Source organism: Piliocolobus tephrosceles, chromosome 18, assembly GCF_002776525.5.
Source record: "Piliocolobus tephrosceles isolate RC106 chromosome 18, ASM277652v3, whole genome shotgun sequence".
Taxonomy (NCBI): domain Eukaryota; kingdom Metazoa; phylum Chordata; class Mammalia; order Primates; family Cercopithecidae; genus Piliocolobus; species Piliocolobus tephrosceles.
The window spans coordinates 9,364,384-9,383,631 of NC_045451.1; the positions used below are offsets into that span (position 1 = coordinate 9,364,384).

Below are 19,248 nucleotides of genomic sequence, written 5' to 3' on the forward strand. Positions count from 1 at the left end.
CCAGAACTACAACTCCCGACGTGCGCGGCGGCCAACGCCGGTTCTACCCCTGCTTGTTGCTTTTCTTTTTCCCTCTTCTTGCGACTGAAACTGCTGTCTAGGAAGTGCGCAGCAGTGATTCTAGAAAGGCTGGAAGCTCTCCTGGCGACGCGGGCGCCACGAACCGCTCACGGAATGCCTCCTACTCCTAGTGAGCGCCGGCGTTGCGGAACCCACCGTCCCACAGGACGTGTTTCCCGGAGACATTAATTGTGACCGGACTCAGTGGCGCGGCTGTTTAATTCTCCGGCGGCTGCCCATTGATGGGACGAGATGGTCTTGGCGGGGCTCATCAGGAAACTCGGTAACTGTCAGGTTGCCCCTCGCCCAAGGCACCCCCCCCTGCCCTGGCCACTTGCTGAGAATGGTCGTCTCACGTTTCCGCGGCCTGCCGCTCCGCTGCCTCTTTCGCCCCCGCTTTGTCAGGGTAGCCCCTGGGGACCCATCTCGGACTTTGTGTAAACTCCGCGGTTCGCGTCCCGAAGGCACCAGCGGCCTGCTTCTGAAAAAACTGGTTTATTCCATCTTCACGCCGCTCCTGCTCACAGCATAAGTAACGTAGTTTTAGAATGAAATCTGGGTGGGCGTCTCTTTGCAGTCGGGAACTAAAATAGTTTTGTGCCGTTCGCTGACAGGTCATCAGCTGGCCGAGATCAGGGAGCGCGCGCTCAAGAGTATTCTCTGCAAGATTGAGCACAACTTAATCTGCTACGCTGATCTCATTCAGGAGAGGCAACTTTTTCTTCATTTGCTGGAATGGTTCAATTTCCCATCCGTTCCAGTGAAGGAAGAGGTTCTGAACCTGTTAAGCAGATTGGTTAAGGTAGGATCATTTTGAAATAAAGTAATCCAACGAGTGACTGTTTCTTAGTCATTTAATTGTAGCGTTTATTGAAAGTTAAATCATTGGGGTTAAAGGTTTTTTTTTTTTAAACCGGAGACGTTTAATTCATCTGGGTATATATTGCTCATCTTTTATTTGTGATACTGAATCCCATATGGTCTTTGCTGTGCTCAGAAGTAACACAGAACTTCTTTTGAGTTTTGGTATATTCTGATTTTTGGAGTTATCTTTGGAGGTTAATATTTGTATTCTGTTTTTACTTTCTGATATTTACATCTTAAAAATTAGATGTGTCAATATGAAAGGGAGCACGTTTAAAAGTAATGTTACATAACCGTGATTCATAAATACCAATGTTAAGTTGCTTCCCCATATGCTTTTAGATTGGTGTTCTTATGCCTACCTCAACAGTAGTTAGCTGTCAGGGTCAGATATCAAAGTGTAAGTTTAACCTTTCAAAACTAAATCACTGTACAATGGTAGAGGAATTTTACTACTTTGACATCCTGTTGACCGGTTGGGGCTGGGACCAGAAGGTGAGCGTCAGTGGAAAAAAGTAACCCATTACAAAAATAAGAGTAGGGATTGATAATGTGCATTTCTAGTGTTCAGTGTGTTGGCTCATCTTTCATAAATGTTATCAAGTGTTGGAATTATGTCTCTATAAGTATGTACTCCTCATGGAAGTGCCTTACTTCGGGGCAGAGCCATGAAGGATTTGTTTCTCAGAAAAGGAACATCTGATACACCAAAAATAAATTTATGTTTTGATTGCTGTAAGTTAAAGTTTAGAGATTTTGATGGAGTTATTCTCAAGATCATCCTCTTCTTATTTTAGTATCCCCCAGCAGTCCAACATTTGGTTGACCTTGGTGCAGTAGAGTTCTTATCTAAGCTTCGGTCGAATGTGGAGCCGAATCTGCAGGCTGAAATTGATGGCATTCTGGATGGACTTTTTATTCTTCCTTCGGAAGTTCCTGCACTGTCTTCTGCCTCGTACCAAGCCAATCAAACTGGTAACTCGTTGGAATCAACTTGAGGGATATCTGTTAAAATATAAATACATTCATTCTAATGGTAAATTTTAAGGAAAGCAACGTTAGATTTTTTTAAAAAGGATTTCTCCCACCTCCCTCAAACTTACTTTTCTTGTATTAACTTACGTGATTTTGACTTTTTCCCCCTCTACTGTTAGTCAAAGGATGGTACATTTGCATTAATTGCTTTTTTGGTCAGGCCTAAAGGATGCCAGTGACTTTGCTTTTATGAGACCGGTTTGACAGATTATTTCCTTGACAATAACATATTTTTATTGAGCATAGGAGTGCTCAGACATTGTTCTTAGTGCTTTATATTTGTATTTTTGACCTTGTTCTTTATATAGGAGTGTAATGATACCTGTTCTAGCCCGTGATTTTGTTGTGGGGACCAATCAAAACGACATAACGCAAGTATTTTTATATGCTGCAGTCCATTATGATATACTAGTTAAAATCCGAGTCAAAGAGACATAGACTTAAGTCCCAATTCTGCTGCTGGTTGTGTGACCTTGGCTAAGGTAATTAACCCCTCCAGGCTTCAGTTTTCTCATTCAAAAATTGGGATAAGAAAGAACACCGGGTTGGGGGTGGCTCATGCCTCTAATCCCAGCACTTTGGGAGGCTGAGGCAGGTGGATCACCTGAGGTCAGGAGTTCAAGACCAGCCTGACCAACATGGTGAAACCCCGTCTCTACTAAAAATACAATACAAGAATTAGCCGGACGTGGTGGCAGTCGCCTGTAATGCCAGCTACTGGGGAGGCTGAGGCAGGAAAATCACTTGAACCTGGGAGGCGGAGGTTGCACGGAGCCGAGATCGCTCCATTGCACTCCAGCCTGGGTGACAGAGCAAGACACTATCTCAGAAAGAAACAAAACAAAACACCTTTCTCATAGAATTGTCATGAGATTAAATGAGACAGTGTCTGTAAAGTGCTTAGCACAAGGCCGGGCGCGGTGGCTCACGCCTGTAATCCCAGCACTTTGGGAGGCCGAGGCGGGTGGATCACAAGGTCAGGAGATCGAGACCATCCTGGCTAAGACGGTGAAACCCCGTCTCTGCTAAAAATACAAAAAATTAGCCAGGCGCATTGGCAGGCACCTGTAGTCCCAGCTACTCGGGAGGCTGAGACAGGAGAATGGCGTGAACCTGGGAGGCGGAGCTTGCAGTGAGCTGAGATCACGCCACTGCACTCCAGCCTGGGTGATGAGCAAGACTCCATCTCAAAAAAAAAAAAAAAAAAAAAAAAAAAAAAAAGTGCTTAGCACAGGGCCCAGCGTGTATTAAATGTAGCGATGTTGGCGGCTGTGCTGCTGCCGTTGGGCTGTTGTTAATGCCTAGTACAGTGCCTTGCACATGGAATGCATTGGAGTTGATTTGAAGAAAAACATCTTCTTGCAGTTTATGTAATGAGTAGTAAAAGTTAAAAAAAAGAAAGTTTTGATGCTTAACCGTTAGACCTTATTTTCTTCTCTACCATTACCAGTTCTGTTACACCTTCAGCTTTGGGTACTGCTGTTCACAACAACAATAGCAGCTATCATTTATTGAGTTTCGTTGTGGGGCATTGAATAAATTGATTTAAATACATCATCTTGTTAAATCTTAAAGCAGCCCTTTGAGATGTTATTAGTCTTACTCTATAGCTGAGAATAAAAATATAAAGTAACTTGCCCCACAGTACCCAGCTGTAGCAGATGCAGGATTCTAACATTGCTTTATCTGGCTCCCAAACCTGTGATTTTTAACAATATATTTCACAGTCTCTAAGACATCACAAATAGAGTCTTACATTTTGAATTTTTCATCTAATTCCTTGCGGGTGAGAGTAGAGGAATGGTTTAGGGCTAATTGTTAGTTTTCTTTATTAGTATTAGGAACTACTGCCATGAAAACTTAAAATTACAAACTATAGTTTTAGCCTTTTCCTCATTCTCACTGCGGCTGAACTGCTGAACATGTAATCGCATGTTACAGGGAATTGTGAAGGTATTGAAAGATAATGTTTGACTCCTTTGTTTCTGACGACTTTCTTTTTAAGGTACGAATGAAACTTGAAGTGATCAGAAACTATACAATTGGAGTCAAGGGAAAGGGAGATGGATTAGGAAGTATAGACGGACAGTCCTTGAATGCTTTGTAGCAGATTGTTCCTGTACATTCTAACAAATAACTGTGTTTGGCTAACAGTGAAAGTGAGAGGGAAGGAGCTCCTTAACTGGAAGTGGGCTCAATGTGCACATTTGTTCCTTTTTAGGCAGATAGATCATTCAGAAAAAAAACTGGACTTTTTTTTTTTTTAATTTTTAAAATGATTCCAATATTTAAGAGAAAACATTACCATTTAAAGAAAATAAGTTTCACTTTTAGCAAATAAGGAATTGAGAATACAGTAATGTTTATTTTCTTTTCAGAATTGTCAAAAAACCCTGAAATCTTAACAGGATATTTTCCCCAAGACAAAAGTAATTTCCAGCAGATGGAAGTGCCGCCACAACCAGTGGGTGTGTATATATCGGGAAGTAAATCCTGTTGTCTTGGGAAGTTGAAAATTAATGTGCTTTCTTCATTATTGTGAGGATGTATTTTTACCAAACTTGAATGTTTCAGCATCCAACTACCATTAAGTGTTTTCGTTGTTTTAAGTTAGTTTAGGATATCAAGTTGAAATGGTAAAATTCTGTGTTATTCTAACCATATTTGAGCAACTATGTAGATGGATGGTAGTAATAGCAGTAGTGCGTCGTGCTTACTGAACATGAGTTTTCTGAGGCATTGTGCCCTGCGTTACACACGTGTCATCTCGTTTGTTCTCCAGCTTACCAATGGTACCATCTATCCAATTACGCCAGCCAGAGACTGAAGATCATTTTAGTTTCTTTTTTTCCCATTTCCTCAACACCCAGTTAATTAAACAATTCTGATTTAGAGCCCTCTTTCTGGAATCTGGAATCTCATCTCCATCTTTTTGTATCTGGCTGTGTTCAGCCTCAGTTCACATGCCAGCCACCTCATCAGAGAGACCTTCCTGATGATTCTAGCCAGTGATCACTTCCTGTGTGTAGTTTTCTTCCTAACACATTATTTTTTATTATTTTTGTTTTAAGTTTGATAATAGCCGTGAACATTGCTTTATTTTCAGTGTCTGGAACAATGCCAAAAAATGTATTAGGCACTCAGTGTATATTCTTGGAAGGAGTGAATGACTCCTCCTGGTGTTTCTTTGAGATTGGTATTATTAGTGACCACATTTTACTGATAAAGACGCTGAGGCTAGAAAGGTTGAAAACTTTGTCCTTGGTGAGGCCGTTAGGAAATAAGAAAGAATGGAAAACTTGTTAAACCATTAGAATACTTTATCTTTTCATTCTGGAAAAGTTTTCCTTGGTGAGGCCGTTAGGAAATAGTTAAGTAATCACGTACTTACCATTTTCTTGCCTGCATAGTTAAGATGAAAAGGCTGTGTTCAAGAGTATATCTGCTGATGTCACATATTCAAATGACTCTATTTGGAAGCCTTTGTTATTAAAAAGCTTTCATGGAAACTCACAGGTTTTCATGTGAATAACAAAGAATAGAATAACAAGAAAGAATGGAAAACTTGTTAAGCCATTAGAATACTTTACCTTTTCATTCTGGAAAAGTTTTGTTAGGCTTGTAGCAAGCTTTGTTTTTGAGGCCAGATGGCTGAGAGGCTTAATTCCATCAAGATGAGAGACATCTGAAGGGAGGGGGAATCTCTAGGGTTGGTAAAGGATGGGTGTCTGAATGAAGCTGGTGAAAACATGAAGGGGGATTGAGATTGTTACACTTTTATGTGAGTTGCAGTTTGTCTTGATTGACGGTCTGACTTATTTTGGTCACATTTTTACTGTGTGGTATAAGCCTGTCCTTCCCTCCACCCACCTCTCCTTATTTCCTTAGAAAGTAAACCCTGCTTTTATGTTAGCACTTTTGAAAGAAGTAACTATGCTATGTTTGGGAATTTAATAATACTGCTATCCACATTTAGCGATTCCATGCTCTTTTCAAAGCATTTGGCAGAAAAACTGCCATTTGGAAGGACTTATCTCGATGCTGTTTCTCAGTGTTGCCACCTTAACTTGTACTGTATAAGATCTGTTAAAAATAACTTGCATGGGGATAGTTTAAAACTGTGTTGCTTTCTCAGATTTCTTTTAATCTTGTTTGAACACTGATACTTGTTTTTCGACCTTACGGTCTTCAAGTCATCTTCACAGAGGTTTAAAACACCTGACACCATATGGGATATTTGAACATGGCTAGATGTAGTATATCATTATGTTTTATCATTTTTAATTTCTAAAAGTTAAGGTTTTCCCTAAATGTCAGTTCCTTTCATGTTGAATTTAAGTTTGATGTTCTGGTCAGCCACAGGGTAAAATAGAAAATTTAATGGAAACTTTATATGTCAGTCTGTATTGGATTGTGTTTAATGCTTTTCTTCTAGTGCTTGTTTTAATATGAGTTCTGTTTTAATTATGAAATGAGAACTCTCTTATTTATCCTGTGATAGAACAAATTTCCTGCTGACCTTGTTTGGTATGTTTTAGGTTACTGAGATGTAGCCTTTATTTTGGGACTTGTTTTAAAGGGAAAACTTACTCTTAACATTGTGAATCTGTCATCTCTTTATTCTTTGATACCTTAAGCTTTGCTATTCCATTGACAGTAAATCAGACTGTGAAGTGCTGGAAGTTTTCTACATTTCCTTGGCTACCCCTGACCACCACAGACAGACATGTCCTCTCCTCTAATGAAAGGTAGGAAGCTTGATGTATTTTTCAGGTGTTTTTATTCACTTATAGTCATTAAATTTGATAGTTATTACAATGTGTTTTACCAGGAAAAGATACTAGTGGCAGTGAAAAGTAGTAATGGTCATTTTTGAATGATTTTTGTTTTTCAAAAAGCTAGCCAGAAAAAAATTCCGATTTGCTTTTAATCAGTATACACATCAAGTTTCTTTTATTTTATTTTTGAGACAGAGTCTCACTCTGTCACCCCGGCTGGAGTGCAATGGCACGATCTGGCTCAGTGCAACCTCTGCCTCCTGGGTTCAAGTGATTCTCATGCCGCAGCCTCCTGAATAGCTGAAATTACTGGCATGTGCCACCACGCTCAGCTAATTTTTGTATTTTTAGTAGAGACAGGGTTTCCCCATGTTGGCCGAGCTGGTCTTGAATCCTTAATCTCAAGTGATCCGCCCCCCCTTGGCCTCTGAAAGTGCTGAGATTACAGGTGTGAGGCATTGCATCCGGCCCAGGTTTCTTTTTGTGGTTGGAATCTTGTGTAGTTCTTGGTAACAGGAGTTTTCTCTTATTGGCCAGATTCTCTTATTGGCCATTACTTATGCCCTTGATTAATAAAAATGGAAAATTAAACATAAATGTAGTCTTTTTGGCAGAATATATTTCAAAATGTGGGCTTCATTAGGAGACAAACTATGCCATGTGGATAAGGTTGGGTATCACTGATCCAATCTAATGTGATGACTGTTAATTGATTGCTACCCACAAGAGTAAATAGCTGATACATAGAAATTTGGAGAGTATTTTAATGTCCAGATTCACTTTGTGCAATTTCATAAATGTCACAGTACACAAGTTGTCTGCTTTTTTGGAGTATAAATCTGGAAAATAAAGACCAGTTTACTAGGACTCGATCCAGATTACAGGTGGATGCCATTTAATGATTTTTAATGATGGCAATTCTAAGAGCATCAGTGAATTCTCTTGGAACAACATATTCAAGAGGCAGAGTGCACATGGTAAAGGGTTAGGAGGTTATATGATCTCTTAGTTTTGAGTCAGTCCCAAAGGCAGAGATGGTGATAATTTTTGATGCATGCCTCTGGATAGTGAATGGTGTATTGTGTAATGGAACTGGGCTGAGAGAAGGGGTGTGAGTTTTGGGGGGTGGGGAGTGAACAACTGCCAATCCTAGGTGGGCAGAAGTGGCTAGGTATCCTCTGTATGGGATAAGAGGGGAGTCCTAATCTGATTCACCTTGAGTAGGGAAGATCAGTAAGGACTTGAATTCTTAGAATTTGCCTCTGTACTTTTGTTCTGTCTCATTTCTTAATTTATTTGGCAGATTTCCTAGAATTCTGTGCTCTTTGACCTCACTGAACTCATTTTGTAGCCTTAGGATAATCTCTGAGGGTACAGTGGTTAGTATGATGTCGTTCCTGCTCTTGAGAGGGTGTAGCAAAATCAACAGGCAGTTATAATATCACAAATAATGGACAAATGGAAGAAGCACTGCCCTAGAGTTGTTTATTGGTTAGGGAAAAGATCTAGGAAGGCTTTTCTGGAGAAGTGCTATCTCAGCTGAGACCTGAAAGATTGTTAATGGAGTCATTGTGTCAGTAGGCTACTTAGAATTAAGAATAGATGAACTCTTCTTAAAAATGATTAACACTATGTTTTGTAGCTCTTTAAGAAGTAGTAACCACACTGTAATCTGGAACACCTGTGAACTATTGAAGGACGTTATCATGCAAGATTTTCCTGCAGAGATTTTCCTTCAAAGGCCAAAAATTGTTCAGGTCAGTGCCCTCTATAATTGTTTTAGATTTTGAACTAGAGAACTTTTTGCAATAGAGCAAAATTTGTAGAGTAGGAGTTCTTGGGAAGGAACTTTGTACTCACGTTTTTAAAAAGTGAAGTATTTGGCTATGAAAACACGTATTCACTAACTTAGGTGGATAGTGATAGTTCTTCCAATAGTAGTAGTTTCATTTGACACTTGCAGTACAGTTTGGCCACCTTGAGTTACCATTTATGGATCACCTAAAGGGTAGAGTAGACTTTGGACACTGAGATTGTGCAGGAGCCCTTATTAAAAGTAAGAATAGCATTGCTTCTTGAGTATCTATCTAGTTTATTTAACACACAGTGCTACGTGCTGTAGCATGTATAACATGAAAATACAGTAGCAGTGAATAACATTGATGAATTCTTTTATTTTTTCTAGTTTATTGCTTATATAGTAGAGAGAGCGGGATCCACGGTGGGGAATTGTGGCATCTCCAAAGCAGCCAATAATGCTTCAGTATTCTCGCTCCACACTCCCAGGGCTGAAATGGACTCCAGTGGGTGGCAACTGTTCATACATAGGACCAAAGCTGGCAAATGATAGCAGAGGAAAGTTGTTAATTCCCAAAATGTGGTCAAATGATTTAGATGCTTGAGATGAAAAGGGCTTGCTGTGATTTTTAAAGTGTTCTCTGTAATGTAATGTCCTGAGTGGAGAATAATTCCTGTCTTCTCTCAGAATGGTTACTCAACTAACAGATTTTAGAAATTAGGAAACACTGGCTATTCTATTTAAATGTTGTCTTATTTTATTTTGACCCATCTATTTGCCTTATTTTGCCCAGTTCTGTTTCTTATGTCTTACAAATATTTGGCAACTTATTTTACTTCTCTTGATTATTCACTTAGGCTTACTTACTTAAGCTCCACATTCTTCTTTGAAGTTGAGCACTTTGTTCCCTTAATCATTTTCATGGGTCTTGTTGATTTCAGAGCCTTTTATCTCTGTTGAAACTGGCCTTTGGAGGAGATGGAAAGCATCGCCTGGCATTACAGTCAGTGTCCTGCCTGCAGCAGCTGTGCATGTATTTAAGAAACAGACTTAACTTTCACCGAGATCCAGGTTTTTTCTCCAATAAACGGGGTATTTATTTTTATCTCTTCATTAGCCACTGGTGTTATTTGTAGATTTTTCTGAGAACTTTCCATTATAGTTACTGTCAGGGTTTATTGTGTACGCGTTTTCACAACATAAACTCACCACTCCTAAATGTATTCAAATGATTATCTTTACAGATTGCGTGAATGACAGAAACTGCCATGATCTCTTGAGCCTTTTTTTTTTTTTTTTTTTTGGATAACAGATACTTACAAGATGTTTTTCTTTTTTCTCCCAGACTTGTAGAAATTCTATATAGTGTTGTTAGGAAGTCGTGACTAGGATATTGGGTATGACTATTCATGTAGGACTTTGGGCATTTTAGCAAGTTACACATAGTGTTAATAAATTGTTTTGTTTGAAAAATATTGATTTGAATTTTATGAAAAATATTTCTATGCAACTTGCGATGTAGTCAAGTGTTTCAGCAATGCCAGACTTTTCAGAGAAAAAGCGCCACCTAATGGCCAAATACAGTACCAGACTGGCTTCGACAAAACGGTACAATTTAGGATTTTTGTGTGCTTAATGCAATCTGCATTGAAAGTCAAATATTATAGTCATTTGTCATCATGTTTCATAGTTAATCTCTATTTCATTGGGAGTTTCACTGATCTTATGCTACTTGAATATTTATGCCTTACCTTGGTTTTATTCTAGATTTTAGAGTAATGGCATTGTGCAAATGACTGATAATAGAGAATGTTTGGCTATACTATACTTCAACAGAAAAAGAGTTATAATGTTGATTAAAAATAGTTGATATCTCTGAATAATTGTTAATGTATTTAATAAGTATGTATTTATTACCCATTATATGCCCCTGATAGTCTAGCCTCCGGGGAACTATAACACTGAACAAATGAATAAGATCCATGCCTTTATGAGCTTCTATTTTAAAAGGCTGGGGACAGGTGATAAACAAATAATCAAGTTTGCTTGAGATAAGAAGTGCTTGAAGGAAATAAAAAGGGTGATGTGACAGAACGTGGCTGGGTAAACATAGCTTCATTTAGGATAGTCAGGGAAAGACCCTGAGAGGAGGTGACCTGAAGGGTGACAAGGAACCGTCACTCGAAGAGCTGCAAGAATAGTGTTCCAGGGAAGGCCAGGCCTCAAGGTAGCACTGAGGGTGATGTCCTTGAGCAACTGAAATAAAGCCCATGAGAGTGGAGTGCAGTGAGCTGGGCAGGAGAGGAGAATGAGGTGCCATCGGAGAGGTAGTCAGGGGCCAGAGTATATTGGGGCTTGCAGATCTTTTTAAAGGTTTTATATTTTCTTTGAAGTGTAGTGAGAAACTCTTGGAGGGTTTTTTTCCCCTCCTCTCTCTGACTGTAAATGCTTTTATTACCTAATTCTTTTTTTAAATTGGGGTAAAATATATATAATATAAAATATGCCATTATAAACATTTTTTTTTTTTTTTTTTTTTTTCTTGAGACGGAGTCTCGCTCTGTCGCCCAGGCTGGAGTGCAGTGGCCGGATCTCAGCTCACTGCAAGCTCCACCTCCTGGGTTCAGGCCATTCTCCTGCCTCAGCCTCCCGAGTGGCTGGGACTACAGGCGCCCGCCACCTCGCCCAGCTAGTTTTTTGTATTTTTTAGTAGAGATGGGGTTTCACCGTGTTAGCCAGGATGGTCTCGATCTCCTGACCTCGTGATCCGCCCGTCTCGGCCTCCCAAAGTGCTGGGATTACAGGCTTGAGCCACCGCGCCCGGCAAACATTTTTAAGTGTATAATGTGGTGACAATTACATTCGCATTGTGTGCAACCATCACCACTACCTGGTTCTAAACCTCTTCATTATCTTAAACAGAAACTCTAATCATTAAGCAGTGATTCCTCATTTTTCCTTTCCCCAAAGCTCTTGATAACCTGTAATTTACTTTCTGTCTGATTTTGTCTATTCTAGGTACCTCATCTAAGAGGAATCATACAATCTTTGTCCTTTTGTGTCTGGTTTGTTAATAATGTTTTCAAGCTTCATCCACATTGTAGCATGTATCAGAACTTCATTCCTTTTTATGGCTGAATGATATTCCACTGCATGTATATCCCACATTTTATTCATCTATGCATTTGTTGATGGACACGTGGGTTGTATCCACGTTTGGCTGTTGTGAGTAATGCTTCAGTGAACATTGGCGTGCAAGAGTCTGTTCCGTGCCTGGTTTCGATTCTTTTGGGATACCTAGGAGTGAAATTGCTGTGTCGTATGGAAATTCTATCTTTAACTTTTTGAAGAATCGCCAAACTATTTTCCACAGCAGCTGTACCGTTTACATTCCCATCAGCAATATATAAAGCTGCCAGTTTTTCCACATCATCACTAACTTGTTCATTGTTTTTCTTTTTTTAATCATAGTCATCCTAGTAGATGTGAAGTGGTATCTCATGGTTTTGATGTGCGTTTCTCTAAAGACCTAGTGATTAATGACCAGTGAATTTCTAATGACTTTTCATGTGCTTATTGTTTGTTCATATATCTTCTTTGGAGAAATGTTTATTAAAGTTCTTTGCCCATTTTAAAAATTGGGCTGTTTTCTTTATTGCTGGGTTTCAGATTACTTAGATATTCTGAAAATTAACACCCTTATCAGATACATGGTTTGCCAATATTTTCTCCCACTCTATAGATTATCTTGACACTTTCTTGTAATGTTCCTTGGGGTACCAAAGTTTTAAATTTTGATGAAGTCTACTTATCTGTGTGTTCTTTGGTGGTTTGTGCTTTCGATGTCATATTTAACAATCCATTGCCAAATTCAAGGTCATGAAGATTTAGACCTACTTTTTCTGCTAAGAGCTTTATGGCTTTAGCTTTTATATTTAGGTTGTTGATCCATTTTGAATTAATTTTTATGTATAGTGTGAGGTAGCCATTCTTGGAGAGTTTTAATAGAGAGTGCATGATCTAGTGTTTTCTGCTTTGGTAGTCTCTAATGTTGTAATTGAATACCATTGACTAAAAGGTCCCATGTAATCAAGTCAGTTAGATATAAACCTAAATGTGCTAAGTGAATACTTATGAAAAGTTTGATCTTTGCTCTTGTTTTTACCTCTGTAAAAGGATTCCTACTATCTTAATTTGTTAATGTTTTTGGAAGAATGATACATAAATACTACATCGTCAGAAGTCTGTTTCTACTAAGGGGTAATTTTATTCTTTCTTTTTTCCCCCAGACACAGTTTCCCAAAATTCGTCTTTATCTTATTGTCATGAAGCAAGAGGTACTCATCATTCCCAGAACCCTTCCCCAGGGAGCAGCAGCCCTCGGCCTTCTGTGGTTGGGCGCACAGGCCAGCGACCCAGAGGAGATGGCCAGGATTGGGATGCAGTGTCCTCTAGGTGAGCAATGTCTCTGGGGAAATTCGAAATGGTGGTTAACTTGTGTGTGTTAATTTCAGAAGGAGATAATTATTTTTCTGTCCTTTTTTTTTTTTTTTTTTGAAACATTAACACAGGTATAGCCCTTGTGTTAAAACCTGGCTTCATACTTTTTTTGACCATGATCCACAGTAAGGACAGATAAATATTACATCCCACCTCAGCAACTCAGTGCTCAGTACGTGAACATATACTCTGTTTATGTATATATGTGTGTGTATGTGTGCCCCAAAACAAAATGTTCACAAAATAGTATTCTGATACTATATTCGACACACTGAACTGTATTTTCAGTTCTGATTTCATTAAAAAATAAATGATTCTGACCCACTAAGTTGTTTTTACCAGCCGCAAATGGAATATGATCTAGTTTAAAAAGCATAGCTGTAAATGATAGATACACTTTTGATAGTATTTTAAACATATTTTTGTCTTATGACAAATGCATAAGTGTTTATTGTTAAAAGAAACGGTTGGAGAATTTTATAAAATAAGGCCTCTTTCAAGGTGAACAATTTATGATATTTGTGTAAATACAGGGTTTTTCTTTTTTTTTTTTGAGACAAGATCTCACTCTCTTGCCTAGGATGAAGTGCAGTGGCCTGATTATAGCCTTGACTTCTGGGCTCAAGTGATCCTCAGCCTCCCAAGTAGCTGGGACCACAGGTGTGCACTATCACACTTGGCTAAGCCTTTTATTTTTTGTAGAGACAAGGTCTCACAATGTTTCCCAGGCTGGTCTCAAACTCCTGGGCTCAAGTGATCTTCCCATCTTGGCCTCATAAAGTGTTGATATTACAGACATGAGTCACTATGCTTGGCCCCCAGTGCTTGGCACCCAAATTTTCATACATCAACTTTGCTTAAAAGGATTGGTGTGGTATTTGTATGTTACCTTATCCTTGGGCTGCAAACGTGTTAAAAACATATTAGCCTCTTCTTTAGTGTCATTTTAAAAAATGTTCAGTAAGTTGAGCATTAGTCTGTTGGCTTGATTATTTTCTTGCAATACTGCTACTACTGTTAACAAGCTAATACCATTTCATACCTGCTGTGTGCATGGTGTTATGCCCTGTGCTTTGCATACTTTATCTCCTTTAGTTGTCCTAGAATAGGACTGATATTATATAATGGGATTGGTATTATTATCATCATCCTCATTTTACAGAAAAATCTGAGGTTTAGAGAGGTTAAGAGCATGATAGTTGGTAAAGAGCAGAGCTAGGGTTAAAAAAAATGATAGGAGAGTCTGTGCTCTTAGTTCTTATATTGTAGTTGATTGATCAGTCATGTTTTTCTCAGTCATGTTTTTCTCCTTCTCCTTATAAAGCCTTTCTGCCTCATTCTCTTGTGTGCTTCATGGTTGTAAGTTTTCACTCCTGAGTGAACAGCTTCCTCACGTGGCCTTTCAGAGTTAAACACAGAAGCCCTAGTTGTTTCCATATTTTGGGGTGCTTGGTATCTTGAAATTGAAGAAACGGCAAAGTTGGTGTATAATTCGGGCAGATTTAAATGTTCCATAGCGTTAATGTGTCTCTTGTGATTCAGCTTCAATTGTGGATAACATCAAAAGACAAAATTTTGAGACTCTTTGTAAACGTGAGGCTCTAGCCTTTCTACACTTTTTAAATCCTTACTCCAGCACTTTATATCCAAGGTAAGAACTTTTTAATGAAGAAAGCCAAGCACGATGGGATGTTCCTTTTTTTGGGGGTGCATTTTTGAAGCCACTACATGATGTCGAATGTGCTAAATAAAGTAATACATTTCCCATGATGTTTTTCTGGAAACATCCTTCATTTCCTAACATTGGCTTACTTAGAACAGTGGTGAAACTCAGAAAATCTAGGAAACTGCATGAACTGTTGATTTTGTCTTTGTAAGTTGATTACAGAAGAGCTTTCCTATAAATATGCTTGTTTTCTTTTAGAAATGAATGGGTTATCAGTGCTAATATTGATGGCTACTATAGGCATGTTGACATACTTTGAGATATCAGCCTGAAAAGCAAAATATAGATGCATTTTTGGCTTCATTTACAATTTTGAGTCTTTTTTTTTTTTTGGAGACAGAGTCTCGCTCTGTCGCCCAGGCTGGAGTGCAGTGGCGCGATCTCGGCTCACTGCAAGCTCCGCCTCCCGGGTTTACGCCATTCTCCTGCCTCAGCCTCCCGAGTAGCTGGGACTACAGGCGCCCGCCATCTCGCCCGGCTAGTTTTTTGTATTTTTTTAGTAGAGACGGGGTTTCACCGTGTAGACCAGGATGGTCTCGATCTCCTGACCTCGTGATCCACCCGTCTCGGCCTCCCAAAGTGCTGGGATTACAGGCTTGAGCCACCGCGCCCGGCGAGTCTTTTTTTTTTTTGAGATGGAGTCTTGCTCTGTCACCCAGGCTGCAGTGCAGTGGCGCGATCTCAGCTCACTGCAACCTCTACCTCCTGGGCTCAGAAGATTCTCCTGCCTCAGCCTCCCCAGTAGCTGGGGTTACAGGTGCGCGCCACCATGCCCAGCTAAATTTTTTTGTATTTTTAGTAGAGATAGGGTTTCACCATGTTGGCCAGGCTGGTCTTGAACTCCTGACCTCAGGTGATCTGCCCACCTCAGCCTCCCAAAGTGCTGGGATTACAGGCATGAGCCACCACTCCTGGCCTTGAGTCATCTTTATGGAATTTGATTTCGTAAATTTGTCAAAGTTTCTACAAATCTGACCAGAGTTGAATGAAGCAATACAGTTGTGACTTGTATGAGGCTTTTAATATGCCAGGCAGCAGATATGCTGTGAATCTGTTTGGGGATTGTCTCTATATGCAAGGTTTATCGTTTGTTTATTTTGCAGTGGAAGTAGTAGTCATGCTCATGTAAACTCTAGGATATCCATTCATTCACCTTTGGATATGGGACTCATAGATCTGCCAGAGCTGGAAACTGAAGACACATTGGAACTACAATTCCAGCAGCTCAGTCTTCCCCAGTTTTGTGTCTCCATTCTGGAATCAGCTGTTCCTCTCTTAAGGACAGGTTAGTTGTTTTTGAAATCATAATCCTGATACAATTTGTGTTTATTTTGTATTTCGTTAGGATTTTCCTTTTTTTCTCTTCTTTTTTTTTTATTTTGAGGCGGAGTCTTGCTCTGTCGCCCGGACTGGAGTGCAGTGGCCAGATCTCAGCTCACTGCAAGCTCTGCCTCCCGGGTTTACGCCATTCTCCTGCCTCAGCCTCCCGAGTAGCTGAGACTACAGGCGCCCGCCACCTCGCCCAGCTAGTTTTTGTATTTTTAGTAGAGACGGGGTTTGACCATGTTAGCCAGGATGGTCTCGATCTCCTGACCTCGTGATCCACCCGTCTCGGCCTCCCAAAGTGCTGGGATTACAGGCTTGAGCCACCGTGCCCGGCCTCCTTTTTTTCTCTTCTATGTTAGGGCTTTGGGAAACTATATTTATTTATCTTTTGAGATATAAATTTCTAAAAATGTAATAAAGTGTTTATTATTTTTAAATTAAATGTGGATGCCATGGAGGGCTATTCAGCTAGCCCTTCCATTTTGTGAGTTTTTATTGGCTTTCACACTTTTTTTTTTAGAATTTTTATTTATTTTTTGCATTTATTGTTGCTGTCATCTTATTTCTTTCTCTTTTTTGGATTATATGGCTATTTTAAATTGGAGCAATGACAACATAGAGCAACTGGATTAAGTTGTAAAAGGTGAACTGGCATGAATAGACCAGAATAAAAAAATCTTTGGCTTTTGCTCTTTGGAAACTTTTTGAATAGCTGTCAGTTGTTCACTCTACCCATTCGTTTCTTACTACTTAAGCCACTTAACATGTTAAAAACAAAACTCCAAAACTGGATTCTTCCCTTTGTAGTAATTATTCTTAAAAAAACCCACAAATATTTTGAGATTACATCTTTGTTCAGATGTGCTAGGAAAATTTGAAGAGGTTTACTGAAATATGCACTGGTATTTAATTATAATTGTGCTGAACAATGGTGACAGCAGTAACAATATGGCGGATGTCTACTGAGTCTAGAAATGAAACAACAGTTACTGTTGTATTGAGTCCCTACTGGGTTCTGCCTTCATACTTTGGTTTTGTGTTCATTATTTCATGCACTCTTCATATCAACCCATTCTTTCCTTCCAATAGTGGTAGTTACTAATTTTATCTCCATTTTTACAAATGATGAATCTGAGTTTTAGAGTGGTTTAGAAACTTGCCTGAAGTCAAACAGCTAAAAGCAGGGACTTGAACCACAATTCTTCTGAATCTAAAGTCCATGCTCTTAAATGCTTTAGTTTTTTTGCAAGGTGAAGAAAGTTTTAGAAAGAAAGCAGTCATGATTTTTATTCTCAAAATCTATACATTTTCAGCATTTGATAAACTCATCAGGATATAAATAAGAAAGTTTTGCCCTTTTTACTTTATACTGGCAAAGTAAAAATATATATTCCAAGTTAATGGTTAAGTCCTATGTCTATTTTTTGCCACTTGGAGGTGATGGAGGAGAAAGAAGCAGGTAAGTATATATTTGGAAAACATTTAAAATGTTTTTATCCTGAGGAAAACTGTACCCATACTTTTTACTCAGTAAGTGCTTCTACTAGCTGGAACTATATATTAGTTCATATACTAGTAATCTGAAATGAAGGAAGATCTGAACTTTGGCATCATAAAGTACATATGTTTATCTGTCTAGTAAGCTGAGAAGAACAGTTTTAGACTTAAATGATTTTGCATTTAACCTTTTCTTAATTTGCTTTAAAAAGTCAGATTGATAATTATAAAGCTATATCTTGGTACATAAAAACTTCTAAATGTTCTCCTGCCCTTTTGTGGTAAATTATGGCATGATTTGTAACTGTTCAATATCATAAGAGATTTCTAGGAGAATTTGCTCCAGCTGTTCTAGTAAAAAAATTAATCTAGATTCTTCCAATCTGGTAGTTTGTTTTACTTTGATTCATTAGAACTTAACCTTTGGGATGCGGGATGCGGGGTGGGAAGGTCTAGTGTGAATGTTCATCTCACATAGGATAATGGAGATGGAGTCTGTTATTCTGTCTCTGTGGAGAAAGGAGTTTGCTTTGGTGGGGGTGACTTTGGGAAGATTTTTTGAGTTTAAGGTGAGTGCAAATAGAGTTTCTTGAAGTTTCTTTAGCAAATGTCAGCATGTTCATTTATTCCTTTAGTTGCTCCAGTCCAAGCTTAGCTTCCCAGGCAACTCCTGTGTGGGAAAATATTGATTTATGAGAAGACTCAAGCCTTCTAGTACTAAGTAGAAATTATTGGAATACGTTTCCTAAATCTTTCTGGTGCTTTGTCACATATTACGTGTAACATGGATGGTCCCTAAATTTGAAAAATTATTTTGATCTGTCTCACAGTACCTGTTAGATTATTGCTTCTTTCAATATCTTTTCCAATTATAAGTGTATTTGGTTTGTTATATAGTAAAGTAGTGTTGTGACTGGAACAGAAGCCTTCAGTGTGATTGTAAATTGTGATTTCTCTACAGTTCTAAGAACATTAGAAAAGAAGAGAAAATGTTGGAGCATGACTAACTAAAAAATTTGAGCAATATGATATTCAGCTGATTATTTTAAAGTTAAGTAACTTTTTCTCCTTTACGTTTTTCTGTTTGTATTCCTAGGTAGCAGACAAATGATAATAAGAGTTCTGGAATTGCTTGCAGAGGATATGACACTTATTGGTGAAGCAATTTCAACAGATATCTGGGATGACAGCAGCCTTTTTGGTATAGATATGGTGAGAATCAATGTTTTCTTTGGGATATAGGGAATAGTATTTTTTTTTAAGATTTTGGTTCTTAGGCCGGGCGCGGTGGCTCAAGCCTGTAATCCCAGCACTTTGGGAGGCCGAGAAGGGCGGATCACGAGGTCAGGAGATGGAGACCATCCTGGCTAACACTGTGAAACCCCGTCTGTACTAAAAAATACAAAAAAACTAGCCGGGCGAGATGGCGGGTGCCTGTAGTCCCAGCTACTTGGGAGGCTGAGGCAGGAGAATTGTGTAAACCTGGGAGGCGGAGCTTGCAGTGAGCTGAGATCTGGCCACTGCACTCCAGTCCGGGCTACAGAGCGAGACTCCGTCTCAAAAAACTCAAAAAAAAAAAAAAAGACTTTGGTTCTTTTAAGCTGGTTTCATTGTCTCATTAGTGTTCAAAATCTTTTTTCTTTCTTTTTTTTTTTTTTTTTTTT

At 39.0% G+C, this 19,248-nt stretch overlaps 1 protein-coding gene across 1 annotated transcript in view; it reads left to right on the forward strand.

Annotated features, from left to right (window-relative positions):
- The first annotated feature begins 219 nt into the window (after positions 1-219).
- RTTN (rotatin) overlaps positions 220-19,248 on the forward strand; it is a 178,326-nt gene continuing 159,297 nt past the window's right edge. The window contains exons 1-10 of the mRNA XM_026455194.1: positions 220-343; positions 675-862; positions 1,722-1,899; positions 4,338-4,427; positions 6,617-6,707; positions 8,380-8,494; positions 9,477-9,627; positions 12,825-12,990; positions 15,865-16,046; positions 18,681-18,796. Of these exons, the coding sequence (XP_026310979.1) occupies positions 313-343; positions 675-862; positions 1,722-1,899; positions 4,338-4,427; positions 6,617-6,707; positions 8,380-8,494; positions 9,477-9,627; positions 12,825-12,990; positions 15,865-16,046; positions 18,681-18,796 (1,308 nt within the window). The 5' untranslated portion in view covers positions 220-312. The remainder of the gene's footprint in view (positions 344-674; positions 863-1,721; positions 1,900-4,337; positions 4,428-6,616; positions 6,708-8,379; positions 8,495-9,476; positions 9,628-12,824; positions 12,991-15,864; positions 16,047-18,680; positions 18,797-19,248) is intronic.